The sequence below is a fragment of the Ascidiella aspersa genome, chromosome 9 (genome assembly GCF_963924565.1).
Source record: "Ascidiella aspersa chromosome 9, kaAscAspe10.2, whole genome shotgun sequence".
Lineage (NCBI taxonomy): Eukaryota > Metazoa > Chordata > Ascidiacea > Phlebobranchia > Ascidiidae > Ascidiella > Ascidiella aspersa.
In genome coordinates this window covers 21078575-21104053 of record NC_139455.1, presented here as the reverse complement: position 1 = coordinate 21104053, position 25479 = coordinate 21078575, and the positions used below count along the sequence as shown (strand labels likewise).

Below are 25479 nucleotides of genomic sequence, written 5' to 3'. Positions count from 1 at the left end.
TCATTTGTCCAAAGGACTTAAGTCAAGTCAAGTCATTTTGGTCAAAGGACTTAAGTCAAGTCAAGTCATGTTGGTCAAAGGACTTAAGTCAAGTCAAGTCATTTAAAAACAGTGATTTAAGTGCATGGCTTGACCAAGTTATTATAACACTGGTACACGTCCTTTTACACAACGTATGTACAGCCACTTTAGAACACAGTTCTTATCTGTTATTTAAACATTATTTCCAAGAATACGGCGCTGTACGGGCGCCACAGTCGGCAGAATTTAAACGTGTGCTCAGTGTGAATCTAGTAAACAAACAAATCAAACCAGTCTATGCCGCGGTTTGTGTTAAGCGCAGGCCGGAATGTCGCGACACAACATGTTTAACAGGTCTCCTAGCAACGGGCATTTAAATAATGCTTTTCGATTGTCTACGTCACAAGGCGCGTGGACGTTGCAGCGCTGGCGCGTATTTACGGTCATAATGCCTGGCCTTATTGTTTTTATGACTGACAGTCGACAGAGACAAACAAAGCAGCGTAAACGCGCGAACCCGCCGAACACTGTCGACAAACAATGCAAGTTTGAACGTTTTTGATGACATTTTAATCTCATTGGCGTTTTTTTTCGAGAAAGCGTTGCCACAATTAAACGGCGACATTATTCACAGTACTTTCTCACAATCAACTTGTATAAAAAACTCATAGTACTGTAACACATATACATTCTGGGAACAAGTACGACAGGTTTCGTAGAAGTTTATAAAGTACAATCAACTATTAACAATGCTAAAAATACTTGGCGGATCATTTTTAAACCAAAACTATCGAGAAAACCCTCTAATATCTCAAAAGCCTAAACGCATGTCAAAGCTCTAAACGCCCTTACAGATACACAAAATTATAAAAGTAATAAATTTTAAGCTTTCATTCAGACCAAACTGCATTTTCTTGATAAATACACCTTCGAACATCAAACCAACTGTACTCTGGTGTGTTATTTTAACACCGCGATTAGAAAAACAGTAAAAAGGTAATGCAAGGTCGTAAATGAAATACAAACTGACAACCTCTAAAGCTCCACAAATAACAACTTTCACTACATATAACATCTTACACGATTCCGTTACGCTCTGTTGAGCAATGATAAGTTTCAAGTGTGTGATTGGACGTTGGCCTGCTCGCTTCTGGAATGCGCATCATTCAAAATCAAAACACGAAAACTAAACCCCACAAGGCCGGTCGCATTACGCGAAGCAAAGTTATAATTTAATTTCGCGACGTCATATAGACATATAAGCTGGCGTCTTTAATAAAATGCCCGATCATTTCACACAACTCTCACCTTACAAAATATGCGACAAAATAAGAGAGTTTCGTGTTACAACAATAAGCGTAATGGACGAACGAAATCATAAGCAACATATTGGGTTTGGTGACAAGCGAATAGTGTTAGTACTATTGCCAACTACAATACGACTTTGTAAAATGTTATAGAGGCTTTTCCAAAACCTAAGAGCTTCCATGATAACGACGTTGATAAAAAAGAACTAAAAACACAGGAAAACATTATGTGAATAGATTTCACACAAAACATATTGCATGTGCAAAGTATATAAGATGTATGTAAAATGTTTATTAGGATAAAAAAAAAACCTAAAAGTTTTCCAGTCCTAAATTGCATTATAATCGCTTGTTTGAACTGATACACGATACTGAATTGTAGTATTGAAACACCGATCTGATACTTATTTGTAATCCGTGCAGTTCAAAAAGTGACACTTATGTCATGGATATTGGAAACCATTTTGGTTTGGCAGTACTGCATTGAGTTCGGACCTCAGAGTAACTCAATCCGAATGTAAAGGCAAACACTATCTTGAAACTGAGACGAACAACCAGTTTGCATGTCTATTTTAATTTGACATAGTTTTAAAAGTATTGCTATATCCCAGTTCCAAAATAAATCAGGAGTACGGACGGAACAACAAAACAAGAAGAATGGGACATCGCTAGTGAGAAACGTATCAGTTATTTTAGGGGTCGCCAACCATTCTCCAGCGGTTACGACACACCGGATCGGATCGTATTTCACACCGACCCCCTCCCATGTTGGAATTCGGAAACAACCTCAACCGTATACAGCGCGTCTAAAGTGGCGTGGGCGCGAAAATCGTTGGCTTCTGCGGTCGGCGTATTGTCCACGGCACCCTTTTGATGTGGCGTGAATCAAATAAGCGCCAATGTATTGCACAGGCCTGTTTATAGGTTTGCTTGGTGGGAAAGTCGAACGGCTTGCTAAGGAATGCCGTTTGATGTCCGTTAAAATGGAAAACAAGTAAGGAATCAATGTAAACCGAAAAAGGCGTTGGATTGTTTTTTTAGGTGTTACTATATTGATAATTGGGTAATTAGGTGAAACTATATGAAGACAAATTGTATTGAAATCTTGACAAGCTTTCGCACAATCGTGCTTCATAAAAATTCTACTTTGGATTTCAGAAATTCTTACTGTGGCCTGATGAAACACGGTTGTGCGAAAGCTTGTCAAGATTTCAATACAATTTGTCTTCATATACTGCCACCGGATTGTCCTATTTAGAACTAGACAAATACGGCCATAAAGCATTATTCGCCCATACAATATGCATAAATACAAATGAAAGTAACACAAGAAAAATGTTACCCTTTCTGTATTAACCTTGAATGAACAAACCACTAATGCAAACGTTTATCCGAAAAAGTAGGCTTAAACGGTTGAGCGTCGCGCAAAAAACGTGGCCTGAAACACTCCTTAACCTTTTTTAGAAAAAAACCGTGACAGCAGCGTTAGTGAAGGTTAAGTCCCGTTTAGGCGGGCTGGAAGCTTCGAGATGACAGATCTGTCTGTCGCGAGCAACCGAGCGTGACCGTCGCTTTAGCCTGGAAAAGCAATTTAGGCGCCGGTGTTTCGGTAGTAGCGGCCAGCGTTGTAATGACTTGAATTAAGTGCACTTAAGTTACTGTTTTCAATTGACTTGACTTGAGTCTTTTGGGCAAAATGACTTAACTTGACTTGATTCTTATGAACAAATGACTTAACTTGGATTATGGAGTTTTAGTCATTTTGTCAAATACCTTGGGTCTAACTAAGTGTTTTCATTAAATAGTTTTAAATAAAATTGGGTTATTTATGCAAATTTTTAACGTAAAACAATATTGATGCTGTATATTGCATTTTGGTTTATATTTGGGGTTATTGCTACTAATCAGACGGGTTTACCAATTTTATTAGTTTAACGGTCGATTTTTATATGACTTGAAGTTGACTTGCTCTAATAATGACTTGACTGGAACTTGACTTGTTATTTTAAAATTACTTATTTACACACTGGTAGCGGCAAATATGCACACCGAGGCTTGGGCAAATACGTAATTGCGCGACCAAGGCTGTGATTATTCGACCACAATTACAGTTGGATATTGTGTTGGAACTGAATCGACATACTGTGTCGGTTGGCGGAATCTACTCGAATAAAATTACCGCCTTCATTTCTAATTATACTTTCACCTTTGCGATATACAGGAACACAATCAATACTACTTGTTACATAAGCCAACGTAAGAAAAAACAGCAGTGAATAAGTCAACTAACGGTTTGTTATGTAGGTACGACCAATGTTGTTTTCATTGTAATTATGTTGGTACGACACAGTTTAGTTTTATTTACAATTTTATGAGGCTATTTGTTGTAAGTTTGTTTAACAAACGCTTTGCGCGGTTTTGCTGCAATAAATGCATCCGTGAGTGCGCAAATCAAGGCATCCCCGGCATAAGGTATTTCCGTCGTTGTCACTGAATATTTTTACCCCGGGCGCTCATCTAACGAACTGTGGCGACCTTGCGAATTTAGTTGCTGGCCAAAAAACAACTCGGATTTGGCGGATTTGGCCGTTTAGCGCCGAGCGAAAACAACTGCGTAATCTGCGTCTTCGGGCCGAAAACACACGAGATAAGCTTGGACTTCTTGCAAACACGAGTTTTACAGCTGAATTAGAAAATCGCCAACTGTATATCACTTGAGAGTGTTGTTAATGACTTAAGTTATTGTTTTAAAATGAATTGACTTGACTTAAGTTCTTTTGGGAAATGACTTAATTTAAGTCTTTACGACAAATGACTTGGTTTAAAATTGATTGTTTTTATTTAATATTTTTTTTACAAAATTGATTTATATATCTTTTTTTTTACGTAAAATAATTTCAAAAGACTTGACTTAAGTCATTTCCAAATGACTTGTTAACAACACTGATTGCTTGCGATATATGTGCCTCGCTGTAAACAAAAGCAGACTTTCTGTGACGAATTGAGAGCATAAATAATTATTAATTATTCATCGGCGTAAATCGGGCAAAGTTTAATTAGTTTGTTTGAAAGGGCCTAGTATAGCCTGACTTCGGTTTATAAATATATATTAATCAGCTGCAGAGGCGTGAAAAAATACATTACAATGCAATCAAGCCGCGTTTACATTACAGCGAGCCAAACGCAGTTAATCACAACACCGAAAGCGATTTGTCACTTTTCTGAATCGCCCGAAAAGCCCAAAGTCAAGTGAGGGCCTCGTCTATCTTTGCGGCAACGATTCGTAAAATCCAGCAGTCGCGTGGACGGGCGCCGCCAACCAAAGTTAATTACCAGTTTTTTAAGTGCTGGTTCAGGCGTAGAACATCGTATAGTCTGCGCACCAGTTCGGAATCATAAACCCACGCTTGCCCGACGCTTTTCTTTGCGGATTAAAATCGTATTTTTAATGCGACGAGTGCGTTTCTCAATGCGCCGCGGCACAGTCACCTTGTTTTTTCCGGGATTGTTTGCTCGAATTTGACTCGACTTATAAGGGAAGGCTCGCTTTTTACGAGAAACGCGTTGGCATAACAAGACGAAGATGGACGACCACTTAATAAGCGAGAAAACATCTTTCAAAAATATACACTGTTAGCGGCTTCCTCCACATGGTGTTTTTCTCTTACAAAACAACAAAATGCACATACAGGCGTGGACAGATGCACCACGCAGGAAACACATTGTAAAGTCAACAACCAGTCAAAGTGAAAGCTTTACGATTTTGCCGTGTTTTAGAAGCGTGACGACGGCGTTGAAAAACCTGTAAAACGATTTTTATGCCTTTGAAGAAAATTTCGGAAGGAGTAAGTCTGATTTTAAGGTTAACCGATGAAAGCAATTCCAATTTTAAGGTGGCAACTGACTTTAAGTGTTTTGTGCACTACTTGCGGAGTGATTCTCTAACTCCACTGCATCCAAACCACGACATAGATTCCAGTGTTATTACTTTGTGTTGTGTCCGTAAAATGTAAACTATACTAAGCAAACTGAAACACTTTAGAAAAGTAAGGATTTCCCGCGGACAATAAAATGTCAAAGAAAGATTCTTGTCTTCGTATCCAAAGATCTTAAGACTGTTTATTTATTAAAACGGATAAAACATAAAATCATTTCTTAAAATCTTTCCAGAAACAAAAATGTAAAAATGCCAATAATGGTGTTTTTGTACAGAAACTGACGATGCCTTATAGGCGTAATATATATTTCTGAAAGATTTTATGTTTTATCTGTTTTAATAAATAAACAGTCCTAAGATCTATACTAAGCAATGTATGGAACAGGCTAATTAATAGGTAACGTACATCATGATTTAATGAATTAAATATCAGGAGCGACTGGTGTAGCCTGAAAGGTATTTGAAAGATTAACACAAAGAAGTATTATTGCAAGTACACTTTCGTACAAAGAACGTTTGACGTAACCACTTCAACCAACTAATTGTACAAGCTATTGGCTTGGTTTAAAAAGGTGTTTAACTTGTATAGTCAAACACAGCACGGGCATACTTTAGCGTTTATATTGCACCACAACCCCTAACAAGTAAGCCAATCGCGGCACAGTCAGCAATCAGACCAAGCGTACCTGTTTATGACGTAACAAGCGAGAACAATTAGCGTCGTCGCGCCAGGGAAAGCTCGGTCCATTGTTATCGCGGCACAATGGGCCAAGGAAAACACGACAAAACTTTCGATAAAGCCAACTTATAACGTTAAGTTCCGAGTGAAAACAAACGGGATAGTTGAAGGGCGTTTGAACGGAAAACGCAAACTTAAGAAGTCGCCACAAAGAATGTGACGGTGTGCCTTGTCCGTGCTTTAAACATATCAAAAAATGAATTTGGTTGCCTTCAGTTGAAAAAAACACTTTTCCAAAAGTCGACCAAAATATGCTGCGAACAACAGGACCAAACTTTCTTTAAACTTATTACAAATTAAAAAAACAAAAATTGTAATATATCACCATTCCAACAAAAGCAAAACGGCAATATGTGACAATTCGGACCAACGTCTAAAGCTAATCTGTTCCCAAATCACTTAAAAAAACATTATCGCGTGTTTGGCAATACACGCACTGTTTAATGTAAACGTAAATCAAAGAATCTTTTTTTGTGTGTGGAACGAATAAAATAGACGATAGTGGGATTCCATAATAAGTAGAGCGTGACACAAAAATGCCGCAGATTCCTGACGCTGCAAGGACTGAACTTGAAGATTAGGGAGGCACAAAGAAAGATTTGTGCGGAGGGATAGAAAAGTAGTTATTTGCTAAACCTCGTCGCGTGGAATTTTTGGCAACGGCGTGTTTGGACACGCTTCGGCAACTCCGAGACTAAACAGTTTACGTACGAGAAAACTAAAACGCTGCTGTGTGCAGACCTGGACAACTAGATTTATTTTCGCCTTTTGAAATTAGATTAGAATTACAACTAAAGCATTTCAATTTTTTCAAATTAGATTAAAATTACCGAATTAAAAAAACAAAATTTAAACTACAATTAAATTTAACTGTTAGAAAACGTAGCATATTTGGTAAAATTTAAATTAGATTAGAACTAGAATTCGCCACATTTTGCTCTAATTCATTAGATTAGAAAACTAGAAATATTTTAGATGTCCAAGTCTGTGTACTGTATGGGGTTTGGGTTTAACTTAAACTATGTGAGCAACGAACGGTAACAGTTTGCTAGTAAAGAGAGTTTTGATTACGGCCTGGCTTTTTTGTCGATTGTGGTAAGTAGCGTTGCCATAACGCTAAAGGTGTATTTTAAGGAATCTAACTCCAAAAATTGCACTGACCGACGCTAAGTAAAAAATAATAAGTCAATAAATAAAAATAAAGTTAGGTTCATCTACACATGTGTATAAATACAGTTAAAGTTTGGTGAAAACTTATGATAATTCCATTGCTTTAAAACGACCATTAACTTTAGGACAAACGTCAGTGAAAAACATATCGTTAAAAGTTGGCTGTTTTTTTGTTTTGTCAAGAAAATAACTTTCTACCACGAAAAAACGGGTGCCCAGCTTTCACCAGTTGTCCAACATGACATTCAACGCCGCGGTCGCATTTCGCGCGGGTTCAGGGGTGCGTCGGGGCGCACACAAACAAGGCATTGTGATGCAACAGTGCACGGACAGGCGTCGGGATACAACGAACGTCGAAAAGTGGGGCCTAAGCGCTGGCAAAACTTTGCAACGGGATTACAAGCCGCTCAAATAACCCCCCATCCCCACCGGTCGCCGCGCATGGCTCAAATATAAGTATGCGGCACTTACCCAACTCTTTACGCGCCGTCGCCGTTTAAGAGCGGTATGTAACTGGGTCTAAGCCGTAGTCAGCAGTGGTAACTTAACCCAAAGTGAGCGGATTGATGCAAGGTTTACTACCGTTTCGGCCCCGCGACGTTTGCAAATTTGTTATCATTTTTTGGGGGACATTTTGCATTTGTTAAAGTAATGCGCAGCTGAGGGGTTTCGTTTTCAATTATTTTTGACATTTGCCTATGTTTCGTATTTTAAAACATGTTTCACGCGACATAATAAAATGAATATGTATTAAATGCGTTAAAGTATAGGCCACTCTCATGCTGTTAAAACGTTATACGTCAAACGGGAAGGGAAGAACTACAGCTTACATGGATGAAGCAAAATTGATGTAGACCTAATGGTGGCCCCTTAAACTCCATGCACGACCCCTACAGAATACGACCCCCGTGTTTTGGGACCCTACATCACCCAACACACTTTTATTGGATGTATTCAATGGCCGTTGATTTCACAATTTGGCCACGTGAGATTAAACTCTGGGGCAAGTAAAACGAAACTGCATGAAGACCAACAAAGTATAGACATCATGCTATTTCGGTGTACTCTGGCTGAACAAACTAACCCCATGACCCATATACGCACACATGGATATAACTGTGATCTGGTCGTTCTGAAGTCCTACAAGCAAAGCTTAACGCAACGTATCTTAATAGTGCTTGAGATTTCAGTTAGCCCTCGAGGCTCCCGGTGTATATATATGACACTTGTAATTCGCTTTATTTTCAGGTTTTCTTAAGGCTTGGGTTTGGTTATCGCTACGAGTTCAAGGAGACTGCAACTATTTAATCCGAGTTTGTAAAAGTAACCATGAGTATGCGAAAATAGCCATTGCTCAGCTCGATAAGTGGGGTAGATTTTGAGAGGTAGATTTTCTCAGTTGCATAACAAGGGTAGATTTTCAAATTTAAGAGACCGTTTCAATTAGTTGCTGCAAATCCTGTTTCGTATAAGTCGTGTTTCGAGGCAACCACGAGGTACAGAATAAAACGTGAGCTATCTAAGGGCCATAATTGCGCCACAACCTCAACATTAAGGCATTGCATGAAGGCGTCGTTATAGGTTATTTGGCGCGATACTGCATGAACTCAATTAAAGAGATATTCGGGCGGGAAATGCCAGCCGCAGCCATTGCGCGGCAAGAACGTCTTAACCGGCAAAACGGTGTGTTGTGGCTGGCGGATCTAATTGCACCGCTGCACCGCAAAGGGGCACTGAGCTCGGCAATCAAGGTTCGCAGACGTTCGGTTGGTTTGGGGCAGTGCAAAGTCTTTTTTTTTTGTAAGCGTGGGAAAAAATTTGAGTAATTTACTGCAAGTACAACTTGAATGGTTATGTTACCGCGTGTCTTGGGTTTTGCAACATGAGGTACTCGACAGCTAAAAAAGTTGCTAAGCCAATACGGACATTACTACTGTTTTGGTAAACAAAAAAAGTCTGAAATGTAGCTTAAAAATGAATGTCAAGGCCAAATAGGTCGAGTAGATCGACATCATTTTGATAAGTCATTAACTGACATTAACTGATGATGATACAAATGCGTATTGAAACGTCTTTAGTGAGATAATGACTTTTTGACATTAATTCTCAAGTGCCACAAGTTTAAACAAAATGTGTTCAGGTGAGATAAAGGTGAAAAAATCCAAAGATGTCACTTTAATTTTATACACAGTAGATTCTCAAGACCCGAAACACGAAGTCCAACTTAAAAATCTTGTTCATTACTAACTTCAACAAACAGCTTTATTATGATTACCCTTAAGTAAGAGTGTGTTACTGCAGGTCTTAGTTTCCAAATCGCGTTAAACGGATAAACCAGTTTACGTGAAAAAACGCAACAAAGTAACGTCAAATAAAACGTTGCAAAATCTGCAAAATCCATCAGATAACAATTGGGGGAAAGTGAATTATCGCCAGCAAACTGTTTTTTCGCCTTTTTCAGTACAAAGTGACCGCGTCATGTTACCACACTTAACCGACCTGGGAGAGCCACTGTGCAAACGCGAGAATAGATTCCGCAGACGCCGTCCCTTACCAAATGACAGACTGTCAGACTCGATTTGATTTCACGCAAGGTCAACCTTTGTTGCCTCTTTATGCAAACAAGGAAATACCATGATGACCGGCGGCAGAAAAATGAGGGCCCTGAGCCGAACTTGCACGTAAGCATAGTCGGATGAAATATATAGCTTTTTATTGGATCACAATTTGCAATATTACCAGTCATATTTCTGTGTTAAAAATGTGAATTCTTTAAATCAAACCAATAATGTTTTGGTCTATCTATAGTTGTTCTATCACTTCCTTGAATCTTTAGTCTGGGTGGTCCATTTTATAGAATGAGATGCATTTAATTGGGCCAGTTTTAAATACAGAATTGGCCGGTATGTAGTCGCACTTACATTAACGTGCATTTCGAAGCGTCCGAAACAGTGGAGTAAATGCTAAAAATCTTTAATAACCAACAATTATTAGGGTTTGCAGATTTAGAACGGCGCAATCTAGGATCATTCTCATGTGAACCTTTTTGCATTTCCGCGTTGGGGCGGCGCAGGTGTCGACATGCAATTACCAGTGGGCAAGTGCAGGCGGGACAACCAGACACACGGACCACGGCCGGCAAAAGCCTTCGCACAGATCAAAGGAGCGAGTGTACGTAACAAGTAAACACCACTTCCGCGGTAGTTTGCCTTCTGAAGGCGGCGCCGTCTATGTCAGACTACATTCGACAATCCCGGACGTGAAATAGCGAATACTGTGCTTGCTCTGGAGAGACCGAAAGACATTCGCCGGTATTGACATATCGTAAAAGTTGCGACAAACGGTGTAATCGCAGAAAGAAAATAAGGGCGACTTGGCTTCAATGAACACAAGAATATTAAAAATCAAAAAGTAATTTGTACAAAAATCGGCGCTGGTCTACAATCCTACCAGTCAACACAAATATTTGTTCAAAGGTAATTGTTTGGGTTAGGGTACAGGTCAAGTATTAGTATTATGTCTATTCTCCCATACTCATTTCTCCATAGCACTTTAAATTTTAACATTTCGTTAGGTTACTGTAAAAAAGTGGTAGGATTCTAGACCAGCGCCCATACACCCAACCAGGTTTTTTTAACACTAGCTTCTGTGGAATGCCTGAAAAATGCAGTGTGGTCATAATTAAACACCATTCAAAAACAATTGTATAAGATTTCGGATTACGTTCGACGTTGGCGGAGCGATTGAGTTGAATATTGATTGCGTTGGGGTTAAAAAGCATTGTCATATTGCCTCACAGTGTGGCTTACACGTAAATCTTGCTATTTCAACAGGGGTTCGCATTGTATCGAATGGCCCGTTCGACCTGTCACGGCAAATTGCCATGCTACAATGCGCGACCGCAGCTCCAGAAATCGAGATGTTCCGGTGTGCATTCCGAGGCGCTCTAAGGTTGCAAGTGCATACCTATTTTTCGCGGTCAAAATCGCCTTCTAAAGCGTTTACCTTTAGGCATACCGCATTGTCAAATTCCACTTAGAAAATTGATTCGTACCCATTATGAACATTAACTGAAGATGATACAAGTTTATATCGAAACATCTTATCAAGTTTATGTCTATCTACTCGACCTTTTTGGCTTTACAATTCATTATCAAGCTACATTGTGAAAAATTTGGGAATAATTAGTTTAACCTCAAGAGTAAAACAGCTGTAAAAAGCACTTGATAGCAAATAGCTTTAGGAAAGGGGTGACATTCGACTAAGACGCGCAAAGTTTATCGCTCAGCCAATGATGACAGATCGATGTGAAATGCAATTAGCTTGCATACGCCGTAACGTTACAACCTCAATCCGATATACGCTAATATCATATTTAAATAGGAAATGTGCAGCGTGACATAAACTTTACATTGTGATGTCATCTTTCGTATCGTTTTTTTAACATACCGCAACCCTATAGTTGTTCGTTTTGTTATTGCACTTATCTTTAGCATAGTTTTTTGTTAAAGTTACTAAGAAAGAAATGGTGAATGAACGTGATCCCTACTTCTGTAGGGGCTTTGATATTCATATACGTCGTATTGCAACCTCCAACCATTATGCTTCAAAGTTTAGAACAAAAATTATCGTTTTTCCCTATCTTTTCTCGAACTTTCCTATCCCAAGTCTTCCGAGCAAGCACAAGGAGCGTAATGTAAAGTACTTGGCGCTTAAGGGCAGATCCAGTATCTGCGAGGACACCACGAAAGTGCGTCAAAGTGACTTAATCTGATTGAGACTGACAGAAGCGCCTCGAACCACAGATTAGAGTCCAGTGGGCTGCAGTACCTCCAGTTTCAAGCTTGTATAAGCTTCTTTAAAAGTTCTGTTGCCTATTTGGCTTGACTTATTGGAGAATTGGCTAACTTTAAAATATGTACGCTGTACAGGTTAAGTGCCTTTCTTTAACATTTATCACTGTGAACTAGACACACTTCTATCTTTATAGCTTTATCATGGCAAAGGTTCTAGTAGGATTTGGGACAACTGCTAGGCTTTTATAATTGCGGGACGAAATTCTTAAATACAGGGCCACCGAAAATATATTATATAAAATTCCAGTACATCATGAAGAATGAAATTTTGTTTAAAACCTAACGTCATAACAACTCTATTAGGCCAATTGTTAATTATATCTGTCTTGGACTTTGTTTAAATAAAGAAAACTATTCAGTGTTACTTAAACGCATATTGGAAGCTTTTGACAAACAAACAGAAACAATGTGATGGTTCTTTGTTTAACAGCAGGGCTACAAATTTACATTCAAGTAAGCAAACACGCATTAGGGCGAAGCAATGACCCCGTTTTTCCGGAGGCAAAAGTCAACACGAACATGACAAGTGTACCTCCCAAGCCGCAAAGGATGCAATTTCATCATTAGCGCCACTTAACATAAGGCAAATCAACTTGACCGTGATTGCACACAGTTCGGTTCAGCGCCTTTTAACGCCTACCCGAGGAATTAGGTCACTCGGCCTGCCGAGGTAATTGTTTGCTAATAGAAGCCGCTCACTTTTCGAATCGGTATAATGATGTAATAATGGCCTTTGTCAGCTGTTCTATTAGAAGCGGTAAACTCGTAATAGAAAGTCAGCATCGCTCTATACTGGAGTGATTCAGTTACACGGAAAAGTTTGTGAGAAACAATGCGCCTGTAAACGTAATTATAGCGGGACACCTAATGACGTAATGAATGACGTAATGCATGTTTACCGATCCAGTCTTGCAAACGCGGTCAAGACAGGCTGGGTTGCAGCAAAAAGTCACAGAAAAACGAGTGGTCTATTTGCTATTTAAACTTGACTACAAACTTATTGTCTCCAGACTAAGCTCACCCTTACGTAAAATAATCAAAACTATTCTGCGCAACAGTCGTGCGCACGTTTTACAAAACGCTTTAACCATATCAAAACCAAAGTAAACAGCCTTTAATATTTGAATGTGATTTGACGTCCGGATTTTTTTCCAAATTGCATACCGAGTGCTGTAAATAAAAATACACCTATTATGGGCAAGTTATTAGGGAAACACGTGTATGGTACACAAAACTACAAGGCGTGTTGAGCGCTATTAGGTGGAAAACGCACGGACAACCACGTAGTTGTTGTTCCCGGGACAGAATGCTGCAAAAAACAGCGTGCAATATTGTGTGCTGCAATGGCAGCCTTGCTAATCGACAAATCGCCAAGTGATTGCAATATTGTTTCGGCTACAAACTGAAGTGAAAGCCACGCAAAGCAAATTACCGAGAAAACATTTCTTGGGAGGGCATCGTCTCTATGCGTTTATTGTATTTCGCGCACGAGAAAAAGATTTGCCGAAACGGCGTGAAAAGTCAAATATGCCGGGAAGCCACTAAAAGGGATCGTGACCTCGGCACAGGCCAAGCAAAATAACAAGGCGTATTTTTGCAAGTTGCTTTTATCTGGTGGCCTTAAATGACGTTTTGGAAACACTATGTAAATTTGAACAAATGCCATTGTACCATGTACATCAGTGGTTCCTAAACTTTGTAGGTTGTAGCACACTAAAAAAACTTAAATATTTCGCGGCACACTTTTAACAGAACAACAACAGAGTAATGTTACAATCGCCCTTAACATACGACAAATTTGTAATAGAGTGCGTATTTAAGTTTAAAATGATTGCGTGTATGCCTATTGGTAATACAAATAACTTTTTTTCCGAAATTACAAAAAGCTTCGCGGCACACTTGACAATCTCTCAAGGCACACAGTTTGGGAATCACTGATGATGTGCCAGTCCTTTTTCAACCAATTTTGGGTAAAACAGCTGCTGAACAAAAGTCCTTAACTTAATTTCAATGACGACGCCAAGCGTAAGATAATGAAAGGTAAAAGTTTAAATGTTTTGAAGAAAATTATGCGCAAATTTGGCTTTAGCACCAATATAGCGGAATTTTGTAAAGAAAATTTTATTTTGGGTCACATCTTGTTTGAAATACTTTTTGATTTGGTTTAAATTAGTTGATTTTTTGCTTGGCATATTGCAGACCGGATTGTAGTTAAAAATTTAAATCGACCGACTTTTGTCTGGATTGGGAAGTTTGCAACACCGAACTTTTTTCTAAAGATTTACAAAAAAAGTAAAAAATATGAAAATGTCATGTGCCAATTCTGTTTTTTTTTACCTTGTCAAAAGTGCGTCACAAAAAATTGACTGAAGAAAAAAAAAAAATAATTCGGACAAAAACAACATGTGTCCAAAAAAAAATTTTTTTGGGGGGGCCACATAAAAAAAGTACGATATTCGTTTTGCTTTAAACTCGCGACCCTAAGAAGACCGTAAGGATTTAAAAAACCGTGTCCAGTGTCATTTGAAAGGGAATCAGTCGAAGGTCGTCGGACGCTTGTACGCGTTGCAAGCGACCCTAATCGAATTACGGAGCCCATCACGGCAACACTGGGCGACGCGAGCGCTGAAAGATATAGCCGCAAACCCCGCAAGCATGTACAATGGGCCTCAGGATGGTTGGCCGACAAACACGGACAATGGATGGCGCCGGAGCCGCACGGGTGTATACTGTACACATACACACACGTATATTTATACACACAAGAGCACACGCGCGGATATGGCTTTTTTACTGGTGTTTAAACCGTTTTTGAATCCGTTATTTTACGCCTTCGCATGGAAATGTTAAAATATTTGGGCGGAAGAACAAGGCTTACCGATTTTAAACTACATGCCAAGATTATAAACTATTGGATGTTTCGGCAAATGTGTTATAGTTGAGGGTGGAGATTTGGGCGGGCCTCTTCCTAATTTGGTCCCGTGAATTGGTCAATAAACGAACCCAACCCAAACAGAAGGCGTTGGCCAATTTAATCAGATCTCATAGCCCTATTGACATATGGGTGTATTGTTGGTTATTGTACAAGGGTAGGTGTTATTAGATTAATAACTAAGAGGGCAGTCAAAATAGAGAAGGGTAAGATTTATTGGGGAATTAATATCGATATAGTTAGAAGGGAAATCCTCGCGCGTTACATCGTGCATTACTGCTTCGCAAGACGGCAGTTTACAGCGCTTTATCCTTTAACATGGCGGAAGTGCAACTTGCGTGAAATTCCTTTAATCCTTGGCAAAATTTTTGTTTTACCTTTTAATACAGCGCGTCGTACGATCGCGTAATATAAACCCGAGTGTCTGTTTTCTGAATGCGCTTCCATGGCGTTTTATTGAGTCATTATTGGAAAAACGCCAAAACGTGGCGGTTCTACCTACTTGACAATTAGTTTGTTCGACCATGTTTTTTATTTTTATTCGCACGACCAAGTTTGAGTAATACCCGAAAGAGCAACCGTGATGTTGCCGAATCAACAAGAAAACAATTGCAAAGCCAAAAACGTCGAGTAGATTGACATCATGTTAATTAAGACGTTTCGATACGACCTTCGATACGGTATCCTCTTCAGTTAATGTGACTGAGAAGAAGCCACATTAACTGAAGATGATACAAGTTCGTATCGCAACGTCTTAATCAAGATGATGTCGATCTACACAACGTTTTGGGCTTTGCAATTCATTATATCAAGCAACAAGAAAAAAGTTTAGTAATTACCGGATCTCAACGCTACGATACGGGACGAGGGCACTTGTCGCAGAAACCACTTGTACGGCGCTAATAACGCATTGAAAGTGGCCCGAAGGCCCGAAAGGGCTTACAAGGGATAATTGCAAGCAGTTCTGACGCACTACCCATCCCCGGTTACGCTCGTGTTACGCCGGACCATAAACAAGGGCGAACATTATAGGCAACTTTTTTTGGTTATTTAATAGTATCTGGCAAACGAATTTCTGTCGTTGTCATATATGTGGCCTTCCTCAAGAAGCACTTTGTAGCATGCGTAATTTTCTACTGGGAAAAGTTTTGTACCCGCTGTTTTAGCACGTTTGTTGTTAAGAGGTAATCATCAGTATTCTATCAATATAATCCTACTAAGGTTAAATAATTTCATATAACAGAATCAAAACGTTAGTCATATACTATAACGGCACGGGGAAGTTGAAAGAAAAGGGACGCTTCTCATTTCAGAAAGTCGGTATCCAATTACAAAAACAACAACACCGAAATTTGGGTGACAGCCATACTACAGAAAACTTAATCAAATCAGCACACTGGCCATTAGGGGAAATTTGAGTGACAGTCAAACTAAAGAACTTTTTCAAATCAGTAAACTGGCCATTGCGCGCAAACAGTCGTCTTGCAGCATGGTTTGCAAAAGGGCCAATACAAAATCTGCTTGGTGGGCTTAACGGGCTGAAAAGCGTCAACAAACAGCGACCGCAAGAAATCGCCTGTTTTTTGCACGCTTGGAGCGAACGCCAAAGGCGAGTTGTTCAAGGTCGACGCAAAAGAAACAAAAATTAGGTTGCGCGGGAGAAGAAAATACCTGAAATATCTGCTTGAGAGAGAAGAGGGCACGTCGCAGCTCGCGGCCCTTCGAGTTGTAGAGCTTTTCTGCGAAAAGAAACACACAGGCTGTAAGTCAGGTAAGTGCGTCGATTCTGGACTTTGCCATGTCAGATTGGCATATTTTTGAACAGTTTACAATTCGAAGGCGGTGAGCGTAAATAAATATTTTAACGTTTGACAATTCGTTAAATCTACTTTTTTTTTCAATTCGTTAAATCTACAAATGACTTGCCTTGACTTAAGTATTTTGAACAAATGACTTGGGTTGAAATGAAGTGTATTCACTTAGCATTTTTCTATTTTAAAATTGGCTTATTGCTCATAAGAGTCATAATCTCTCGAGTTTACCAATTTTAATAGTTTAACGTTAAATTTTTATTAAAAGGACTTGGAATTGACTTGCTCTAATATTGACTTGACTGGGCCTTGACTTGTTATTTATTTAAAAAAGACTTGATTTGGACATGGGTTATTTTACAAATGACTTGAGTGAAACTTGAGCCATTTTGAAATATATTGTTTACAACACTGGAACGTATTAACATTTTAATAAGATATTAAAAACGTGTTCTGTTTAGAAAACGCTGCGTTACAGCGCTGACCTATAAACAGGTATACACAAGCTATCACAATGGACAATCATACAATTCCAGTGTCCAGAGTCGTTGGTCGTGATATCGTTATCATTGTCCGAATCGCCCTTCGGACTAGATTTTGTGTTCACTTCAAAACGGCCAATTTATCTTTTTTACCCACGATTTACCACTCCTTTTACTAGTTTGTATTCATGCTTTACAAAAGCATCGAAATTTCAACCTAAAAGGTAGCCGGTCACGGGTAAGTCAACTGAGCTGGTATTTATTTTTGATGGAATTTCTCGATAGCGGTGATTTAATAAAACCTCACTTTAAAGTATTAAACACTGGCCATCTTCATAAATCAAAAACATTGAATGCCGCGTTTTTGACCTTTTGGCTTCAAACCGGAAAATCTTTAAGGCGTTCTATCAGAGATAGGCCATCTTGGGAAAACAATAAATTGATGCTAATTTTTATGATTTATTAGGGAATCAACAAAGACAATTGATCATAATTAAGTTGGACGTACTTGGAATTTGAAGGGTAAACCCCGCTATGGCGTTGTGACAACATATTGACCTAAATAAATTTGTTTTCAAATAAAAGCAGAAGTAAATGAAATGAACTTATTAACATATTATATTTACTTTTAAATAACGAAAAGCGGTCGTGACGTATTTTAGTAGTCGGAAATACGTAAAATGGTCAAAGGTTTAGCAAAACATAATAAAGAGGCTTATGTTATAAACAACACGTTTTAGCTGTTTCGAAATGGCCATGTAAACAGATCCAGTACATTAACGACGCAAGCGAGAATAATCCAGCGCCAGCAGATTTGCAATTTCGAAAAAAAATCTTCATTAATCTTTAATCTTCAGCACCGAAAAGGTATTGACCAGAGATTGACAATAAAGGCAAAGAATTGCGGAGGTAATCTCGCGACAACATGTGGCGTGGGGCGGCCATTAAAAGATCTTTGGGCGGGTTTCAAATTGACGCCTTGCCAAAATCGGATAGTGGGAGGTAAGCCCACCTACAATGCATTACAGCCCTACTGACAAACACATCGGATCACCAAAGCCGCTAATCGAAAATCGACGCGCTCATTGTAGGATTGGGCCGAGACATTGGTTGTAAATTACGGTCGACAAGACGTCGGTTGAAGGAATGTAGGCCAACGGACAGAACATCAAACGTTACTCATGGACGTCGCAATAATGTAATCGAAGTACATAGGCAATAAAGGCTTTGCGCCCAGTTTTGCAAAATTTCGAAACGCGTCCAAAATAAACTCTTATTCAATCGTCAGATTATTCACGGCGGGTTGCGCTAACAATGGGCTAAAACTTGAATTGATCTAGTATGTTTTCCTTCAAGTGAATTCAACTTAAAGTGAAAGTGAATAAAGTCACTTGGAATTGACGTTGTCTAATTATGACTTGACTGGGACTTGGCTTGATTTGGTATTTATTTAAAAAGACTGGCAAACAAAGCATTTGCAAAGAATTCCTTAATAGACTGTGGAAGACTTGAGTTATGTAGAAATGTCTAGATTGTGGAACGTACCTCGCTTGTACAACACCCACCACAGAGGACAGAGGTGTTTACATAGCCTGCGCGTAGAGTTATATTTAGCGCCAGCAAACACTGTTTGAACGAAATAGCAAGTTGCACCTTTAACGGCCTAACGGGCATTTAAACTTGATTTGAATAGAAGGTTAGAGCAACGCCTTATCGTTGCAACAATGGCGATATAATTAAATTACCGGATAAAGCAATAAACCGGTCGACATACAATTACAAGCATTTGCGTTGTATTACGACTGCGAAATACCTAGTACAGTGAAGCGGCTGGCAACTTCCTTAATGATAGATAGCAGAGCGATTTCGTTGATAAAACTTAACAAAAATATGCCTTATTAATTTCAAAAGCGTAAATCTAACAGGATTTAAACCGTGTTTAATTTACGGGTGTTGCGCCATCTTATAATTGCACAATAGTGAAGTGACGCGGCGACCCTTACAATCAAAGGGGTTTCCGTGGCATTTTCAAGTGCGCAGTCGCCCGCTCAACAGCCGACAGTTGTCATGCCAGTGTCGCTCGCTCTGTCTTTAAATGGCACAAAAACAATAGAGTGGGGCCGAATTTGGCAGAGGCCGCGCGCCAAAACAAGCCCAACTGGGAAGGGTCTGCGCTTGAAGTCGAAACACAATGGGGTGCGTTTCGAGGACGCAATTTTCGGGACGTTTTTAAAGCAACAACGGGAGATCGAGAGTAAACAAAGTGGCCAAGCCGGGGCCCGAATCGGATTATACGTGACTTTTGTCTCCAACGGTGGCGAAAAAAGCTTCTTATTTTACTGCCTGAGGTTTGCACTTACAAGCTATGGGCGCGTCTTGTTTTAGTTGAAAATACTGAAAAACAGTTACGGACTTGTCTTTTAATGTTTTACCTTCAAATTTTGGATTTCCAAGAACCTATCAACCATTTAAGCACGAGATAACTGGCCTTAACAGTTTTTGAAGTCAAAACGTAGCAAAAAAAGGGATTAAATTCGGGCAAAGCCCCGGGTTTCCTGGATAGGTTTTATCACAAACATGAAATGCGCTGTTAAAAGACGTTTACCCCCGAGAAGTTGGGTCAACATTCTTGGAGGCACGGCTAGTTGTGTATGCTTAGGCGCGCAGAGGCGCCTCGCTGTAGGAATGACTCAGAATGACAACTGGACCAAAGGCAACAGGCATCTGCGCTTTTTCGAGCTTGCCAGTGCTTCGCTGGCAGGTTTGTGTGATTCCCATGTGGCTAGAGCTACACTTTGTAAACAGGTGGCAGTTTTTCGCTAGTTTGCAATACGCACGCCTTTTAATAGCGATATGAACCGATTGTTATTTGCTAAGTGTGTTTAACTTGTGATAAACACAGAGACGTCATGTCAGATCACCACATGACAGGTTCCCGTTTTTGGTTGACAATATTTTGACCATTATTATTTGCTTGGTGCGTTAAAGACTTGTGAAGCAACAAGACGTTTTAAAGTCGCTTTTGTGAACATAGAGACGTGCCATTAGATCGTAATGTCACAAGACCACATGTGAATACTTGAATAATATGGTGACTGTGAAAGACATTAACATCCTACACTGGTATTACAACAACGGTGAAACCCAAGTGCTACGCAAGTTAAATTATTGTGTAAAGGTTCATGCCTGTGACAATTTATGCATGGTGACCACTGACCATGGGCAAAAAGTTTACTAAAAATCAAAAGAGGTTTTAAAGTGCTGGACTCTCCACTAAAAATGAGGGGATGAACATATATTAAATGAAGGGGATGTATATATATATATATATTAAGTTAAATACCAATTATATTTGGAAGAGCACTTTGTTGGACTACAGCTTTGCTCGGTTAAAGGAAGTTGGTGCGGCATGAAGTATGAATAATTTAGGGGTAGCACTTAGTCTCAAAATTTAATAAGCATTCTTTGAGTACTCACCTATACAGGAGTGCACTCGGACGGACAGCTGGGTGCGGATTATGATTGAATTTCGTTTGCTGTAAAAATATATCAAGAAATTTACTTTGGAAAAAATATATCTAAAAATAAGTCTAAATTATATGGAAAAACATATTGTAAGTAATGAAAACTATCTATAAATTCAACAGCAATCAAGGCCCAAAGAATAACAACCATTTACATTTAAACAAGGGGTTAGTATTATGCAAATGGTATTATGTTAAAATGTCAAATAAGTACAACAGCCTTCCAAAAAACACAAGGATTTTCATAGGGAAAGAAAGCAAACATTAGAGAGCTGAACTATTTGTGCCACACCATTACCAGAGAGGCGGGGTAAACAAAACGTTAAGATCGCAGTTTAAATATGAGATGGAGTGGATGTTTGCTGAACTGACTGGCAAAGGACTATGTCTGCCAATTGAATCAACTTCGCTAGGGCTGTGTGGCATGACAACAATTGCAAAATAAAAAACATGTGTGCGTTAGAAAGCTGTTTTTCTCATATTTTCAATCATTATTGAAGAAGTTTTTCAATCTTTATTTAAAAACTTTTTAATCTGTATTTATAGTTAAACCGATGTGCATCACTGGAAGACAAATTAAGGTGCAACAAAGAACAACCCAAGAAGCTAGCATTTTAAGTACATTAGCATAAACCTCAAGAATTTTCAACCTACTGTCTGCATGAACTTGCCTGCAGGCAAAAGCAGCTAAACATTTTCAGGCCTTGATAAGTTGGGTAGCTTTAAAATAACACCATTTGTAGGGTTGATCTTATTAATCAATAACTATCATGATAAAACTCCTTAATATGCATTGAAAAATTATTTAAGTCAATAGTACTAAAAAATGAGTTTAGATGAAGTGTTTAAAAAGGCTGGTTGCATATTAAAATGTTGACTATGGTAAAAATATACCTAAACCATTTAGTCAATATCTTTTTGATGCCAAAATTAAAAAAAACATGAAAGCAACACTTTGAAAATGACCAAAATAGCCCTGGCAGAGCCTTCTTGGCTAAAACTGGCGCCCAAATAACCAAAAAAGGTCAATATGTTTGAAAAGTTGCGACCAAAGTGAGTGGTCCAGACTGGTGACAACAATCCTTGCATTTGATTGACTGCAATTGACAAAGTAGTTTCAACATATTACTTCCCATCCCCCATCTTGAGAACTTTTCACATGGCTTAAGCTGACTCAACAGCACAATTTGGCAATGTCAGTGCACAATACATACAGCTTGTTGGAAATGTTTGGGTGATGTTTCGACTTGAAGGAAATTTTTTATGTTTGCCTTTCCCATGACATCCAGTATCAAAAACGATTTAATAAGAACTGTCCAACAACCAATGAGCAATTTATTACTGATACACTAGTTAAGTATAATCTAAGCCTTTTGTACTAATCTTTACATTTGCATTGTCTAGTTAATGAATCAGTAACCGCCATCTTGCAAACAGATGTCCATTACCAGAGATTTATCAATATCAAAAACTGTATTATTATGATTTGTATATTACTATGTTAAAAAATCTCTTATTATGATTTGTATATAAACTATGTTAAAAATAGACACTTTGCTGTGCCGGTCACACTAAGTTAACTTATATCAGGTAATAACAAAAAATAACAGTTACATATTTGTGTAAAATACATTGCTGCGGAATTAATCACAGTAAAAGATAAATATAAGATAATCAATTCAACCTTTTTTCATTAATTTGGGCATCAAATATTGTTCGCCTCAATTTTGCTATTAATGTTTAAATCAATGAAAAAGGCTTAACATACGGTTTACCCAATTGGGTTTCTATTAACAGACACAATTTCACTGCCAACACATATTTCCCATCTTAAATATAAAATAGTGCTAGTTAACTGAAATATTCACGCTTACCCTTCAGCATAGAAGCAGTCAAATTCTTCTCTTTGTTCGGAAATAGATAAATCCAAGTCCAAATACACACTTGTACTAGAAAGTTGCAATGTACAATCCCCAAGCTGTATAAAGACAAATTGGGTATAAGTTTAAAATAAATAATTATTACAAAATAAATGTAAATGGGTAAAAAAAGGCCTTGAAAAAATGTTACATATTTGTTTGTGAATCATAGTAGTGAAATTTAAAACAAGATATCTTGCTTTTATGACTGCACACATCTATTGAAAGAGGGCAAATGTTGAGCTGCAAAATATATTGTATGTATTTGTACATTACCTTATGGGGTGCTTTTAGTAACCTATGCACCCCTGCAAGTTGCTCACATAGCGGCACATCGGCCTTAAAAGTATAACTTGGTGGCCGGGTTGGCTCAGGAAAATTTGTGGATGAAAATGGATCGGTGTCATCCAGATATTGCACTCTGCAAGTCAGATATTGTATTCCATTGTCAATGGTTGAAACGCGACCCGAAGAAAACGACATTGCAGCCAATTTTAAATGTTTCACATACTTTAAATGTAAAATTTTGTGTCGCTAACAAAGATAAAGCTTCTGTTAAAATTATGTTATATTTTTGATTCCCTATCTTCTGTAATAGCTGTCTATTAATAATGATACTGTTGTCTGTAATATGATTGACTATATTATGCTTCCTCAAATTTAACCTTTTCTTTTTCTTAAAACTAATTTTAACAAAAAACGCTGGTCTACAAACCTACCACTTTGCACTTTACAGTAACAAAACAATTTGTCAAAATTGAATTTGCAAGGTAGAAATAAATGAAGGGGGAATAAATATTATACTAATACTTGATCCAAACCCAAACCCAAACTCGCACACTAACCCAAATAATGTTAGCAATATAAATCCCCGGACGAAAATGTGGTGGGATTTTAGACATTTTGGCGCTGATCTAAAATGCCACCACATTTTCGTCCAGCGCCAAATTTACCTGCATTTAGTCTCTTTACCAGAAATGATCAGCACCATTATATGCAAACTAGCAGCATACAGCTTTCAATAAACACAGACTAAATTTAGCAAAAATCTAATTAAAACGGACTTCAAATAACCACTTGTGTTAGCGCATAACGTGTATTCTTACAATTATGTACGCAACATATGTTTTACATCAGTAAAAACAGGCTTGCCTAACCGCAACGTTAAGCAGGGTAAACTGTCTGCTGCTGCCTGCATGTCGTTACTGTCACTCTTAACTGACGCCACAGCACTTGAAACTACGCGTTTAGCGTCGCATTCGCAACCTGGTTACAACAACGCGGTGTATTGTTGGCTCTCTGGCACCCACGCCCGGTTAATGACACTAGCGTTATATCGTTACTCTGGTGATTGTGTGCGGGTTTTTATTGGTTTTCAAACTGCACTTTTTACCACTTTTAAGCAGATAAAAGCTTCCATATTGATTTAGCTCAACATTTCTATGTGCAATGCTCTAACTACGTGACTTGTTAAATGCAATTTTCGACAAATTTATCCAGTTAAAATAATTTATAGTATGCACCAAACGATAACAGGTTGGTAATGCGTTTTTAAATTGTAAGTAACATCCGCTCGTAATTCTAAGGTTATGTTCGTATGTCGTCACGTTTAGTCGTAACTTTTTGACATTATTTTTTGACATAACTTCGTTACGTCTTGTCCAAAAAATGTAATACAAAATCAAAGATCCGTTCCTGTCTATGTTGTAAACAAGTCATTTTCCAGGTAGGCCTTATGTCATTTCCAGAGCAGGTCAAGTTCCCGTCGAAAAAATCGCCACCAAACTGTTTTATTCGTAAAAATTAAGAATGTAGAAAATTAAAAAAAACATCTATTTTCAACATAATCCTTCGCTAAAATGGCTAAGTTAAGGTCAAGTCAATAGGCTACCTAAATCAAATCATTTTACTGAAAGGGCTTAACTTGTCATGTTATTTTATGACAGTAAGATAAATGCAATTTAGTCATGTGCATTTGTAACTGCAAAACGGAATATATATTTAAAAAACCTTAAAAGTGAATAACCACAGAAAAACTCAACAACGGTTGACTAAGCGTTTTATTACACTCTGTCAAACGGTAGTAATGACTTGCACCTATGCTTGTTTTGATTAAAATTATATGCGTGAAAAAGCAGGCCCTCGGAAAGCTTGGATGCCACGGGCAAGTGTAACCTTGTACAAACCGAAATTATGAGTTGAGGCGAAACCACGTTTGTTTAGTAACTAGTAGAACTGAACAATCCGAAATATCGCGAAGCAATTACCTTTTCAAAAAACTGAATTATGTGACCATTGCGAGCAGAATTATGTGACCCATGTGCGCCCTATCTACTGTACGTCACTGGATGTCGGATACTTTAAATTACGATACATGAAATGTTGGGAAAAAAGTTCAGCAGTTTTATCCGATACCAAATGACGATGTTTTTACAGTCAAAAAAGCAAAAATATTAAACAAAAATGTACTATGATAATGTTCTGCAGGTTATTCAGTCAACATTATGTTGGTAATACGATTGTAAAGCTATCCTAGACTGTTCAATATTTTACTATTTTATGAGAAATTTATCTATTACCGGTAACGTAAAAAGCGCTGCATTGGACAACAAACCACGACTGAAATGCACAAAATAAATTGGCGACACACCGATACCAACCTAGTATCGTATTGGTGACCAGGACTGTGACGAGGGGTAACGAATCTCGAATCTTAGGTTTTTATGTAATATTAACCAAGAGTATTCCAAGTCATAATCACAGTGGTTTGGTTAATGTAGC

At 38.4% G+C, this 25479-nt stretch overlaps 1 protein-coding gene across 2 annotated transcripts in view; it reads right to left on the bottom strand.

The window, feature by feature from the left end:
• The window catches only part of LOC146133550 (FH1/FH2 domain-containing protein 3-like), a 50500-nt gene extending 27272 nt beyond the window's left edge, over window positions 1-23228 (bottom strand). For both annotated transcript variants that reach the window (XM_083397473.1, XM_083397474.1), the window contains exons 1-4: window positions 22975-23228; window positions 22654-22757; window positions 20733-20791; window positions 16634-16701 (exon numbers count right to left, since the gene is read on the bottom strand). In XM_083397473.1, the coding sequence (XP_083253599.1) occupies window positions 16634-16701; window positions 20733-20791; window positions 22654-22757; window positions 22975-23181 (438 nt within the window). In that variant the 5' untranslated portion in view covers window positions 23182-23228. The remainder of the gene's footprint in view (window positions 1-16633; window positions 16702-20732; window positions 20792-22653; window positions 22758-22974) is intronic.
• Between the last annotated feature and the right edge of the window lie 2251 nt (window positions 23229-25479).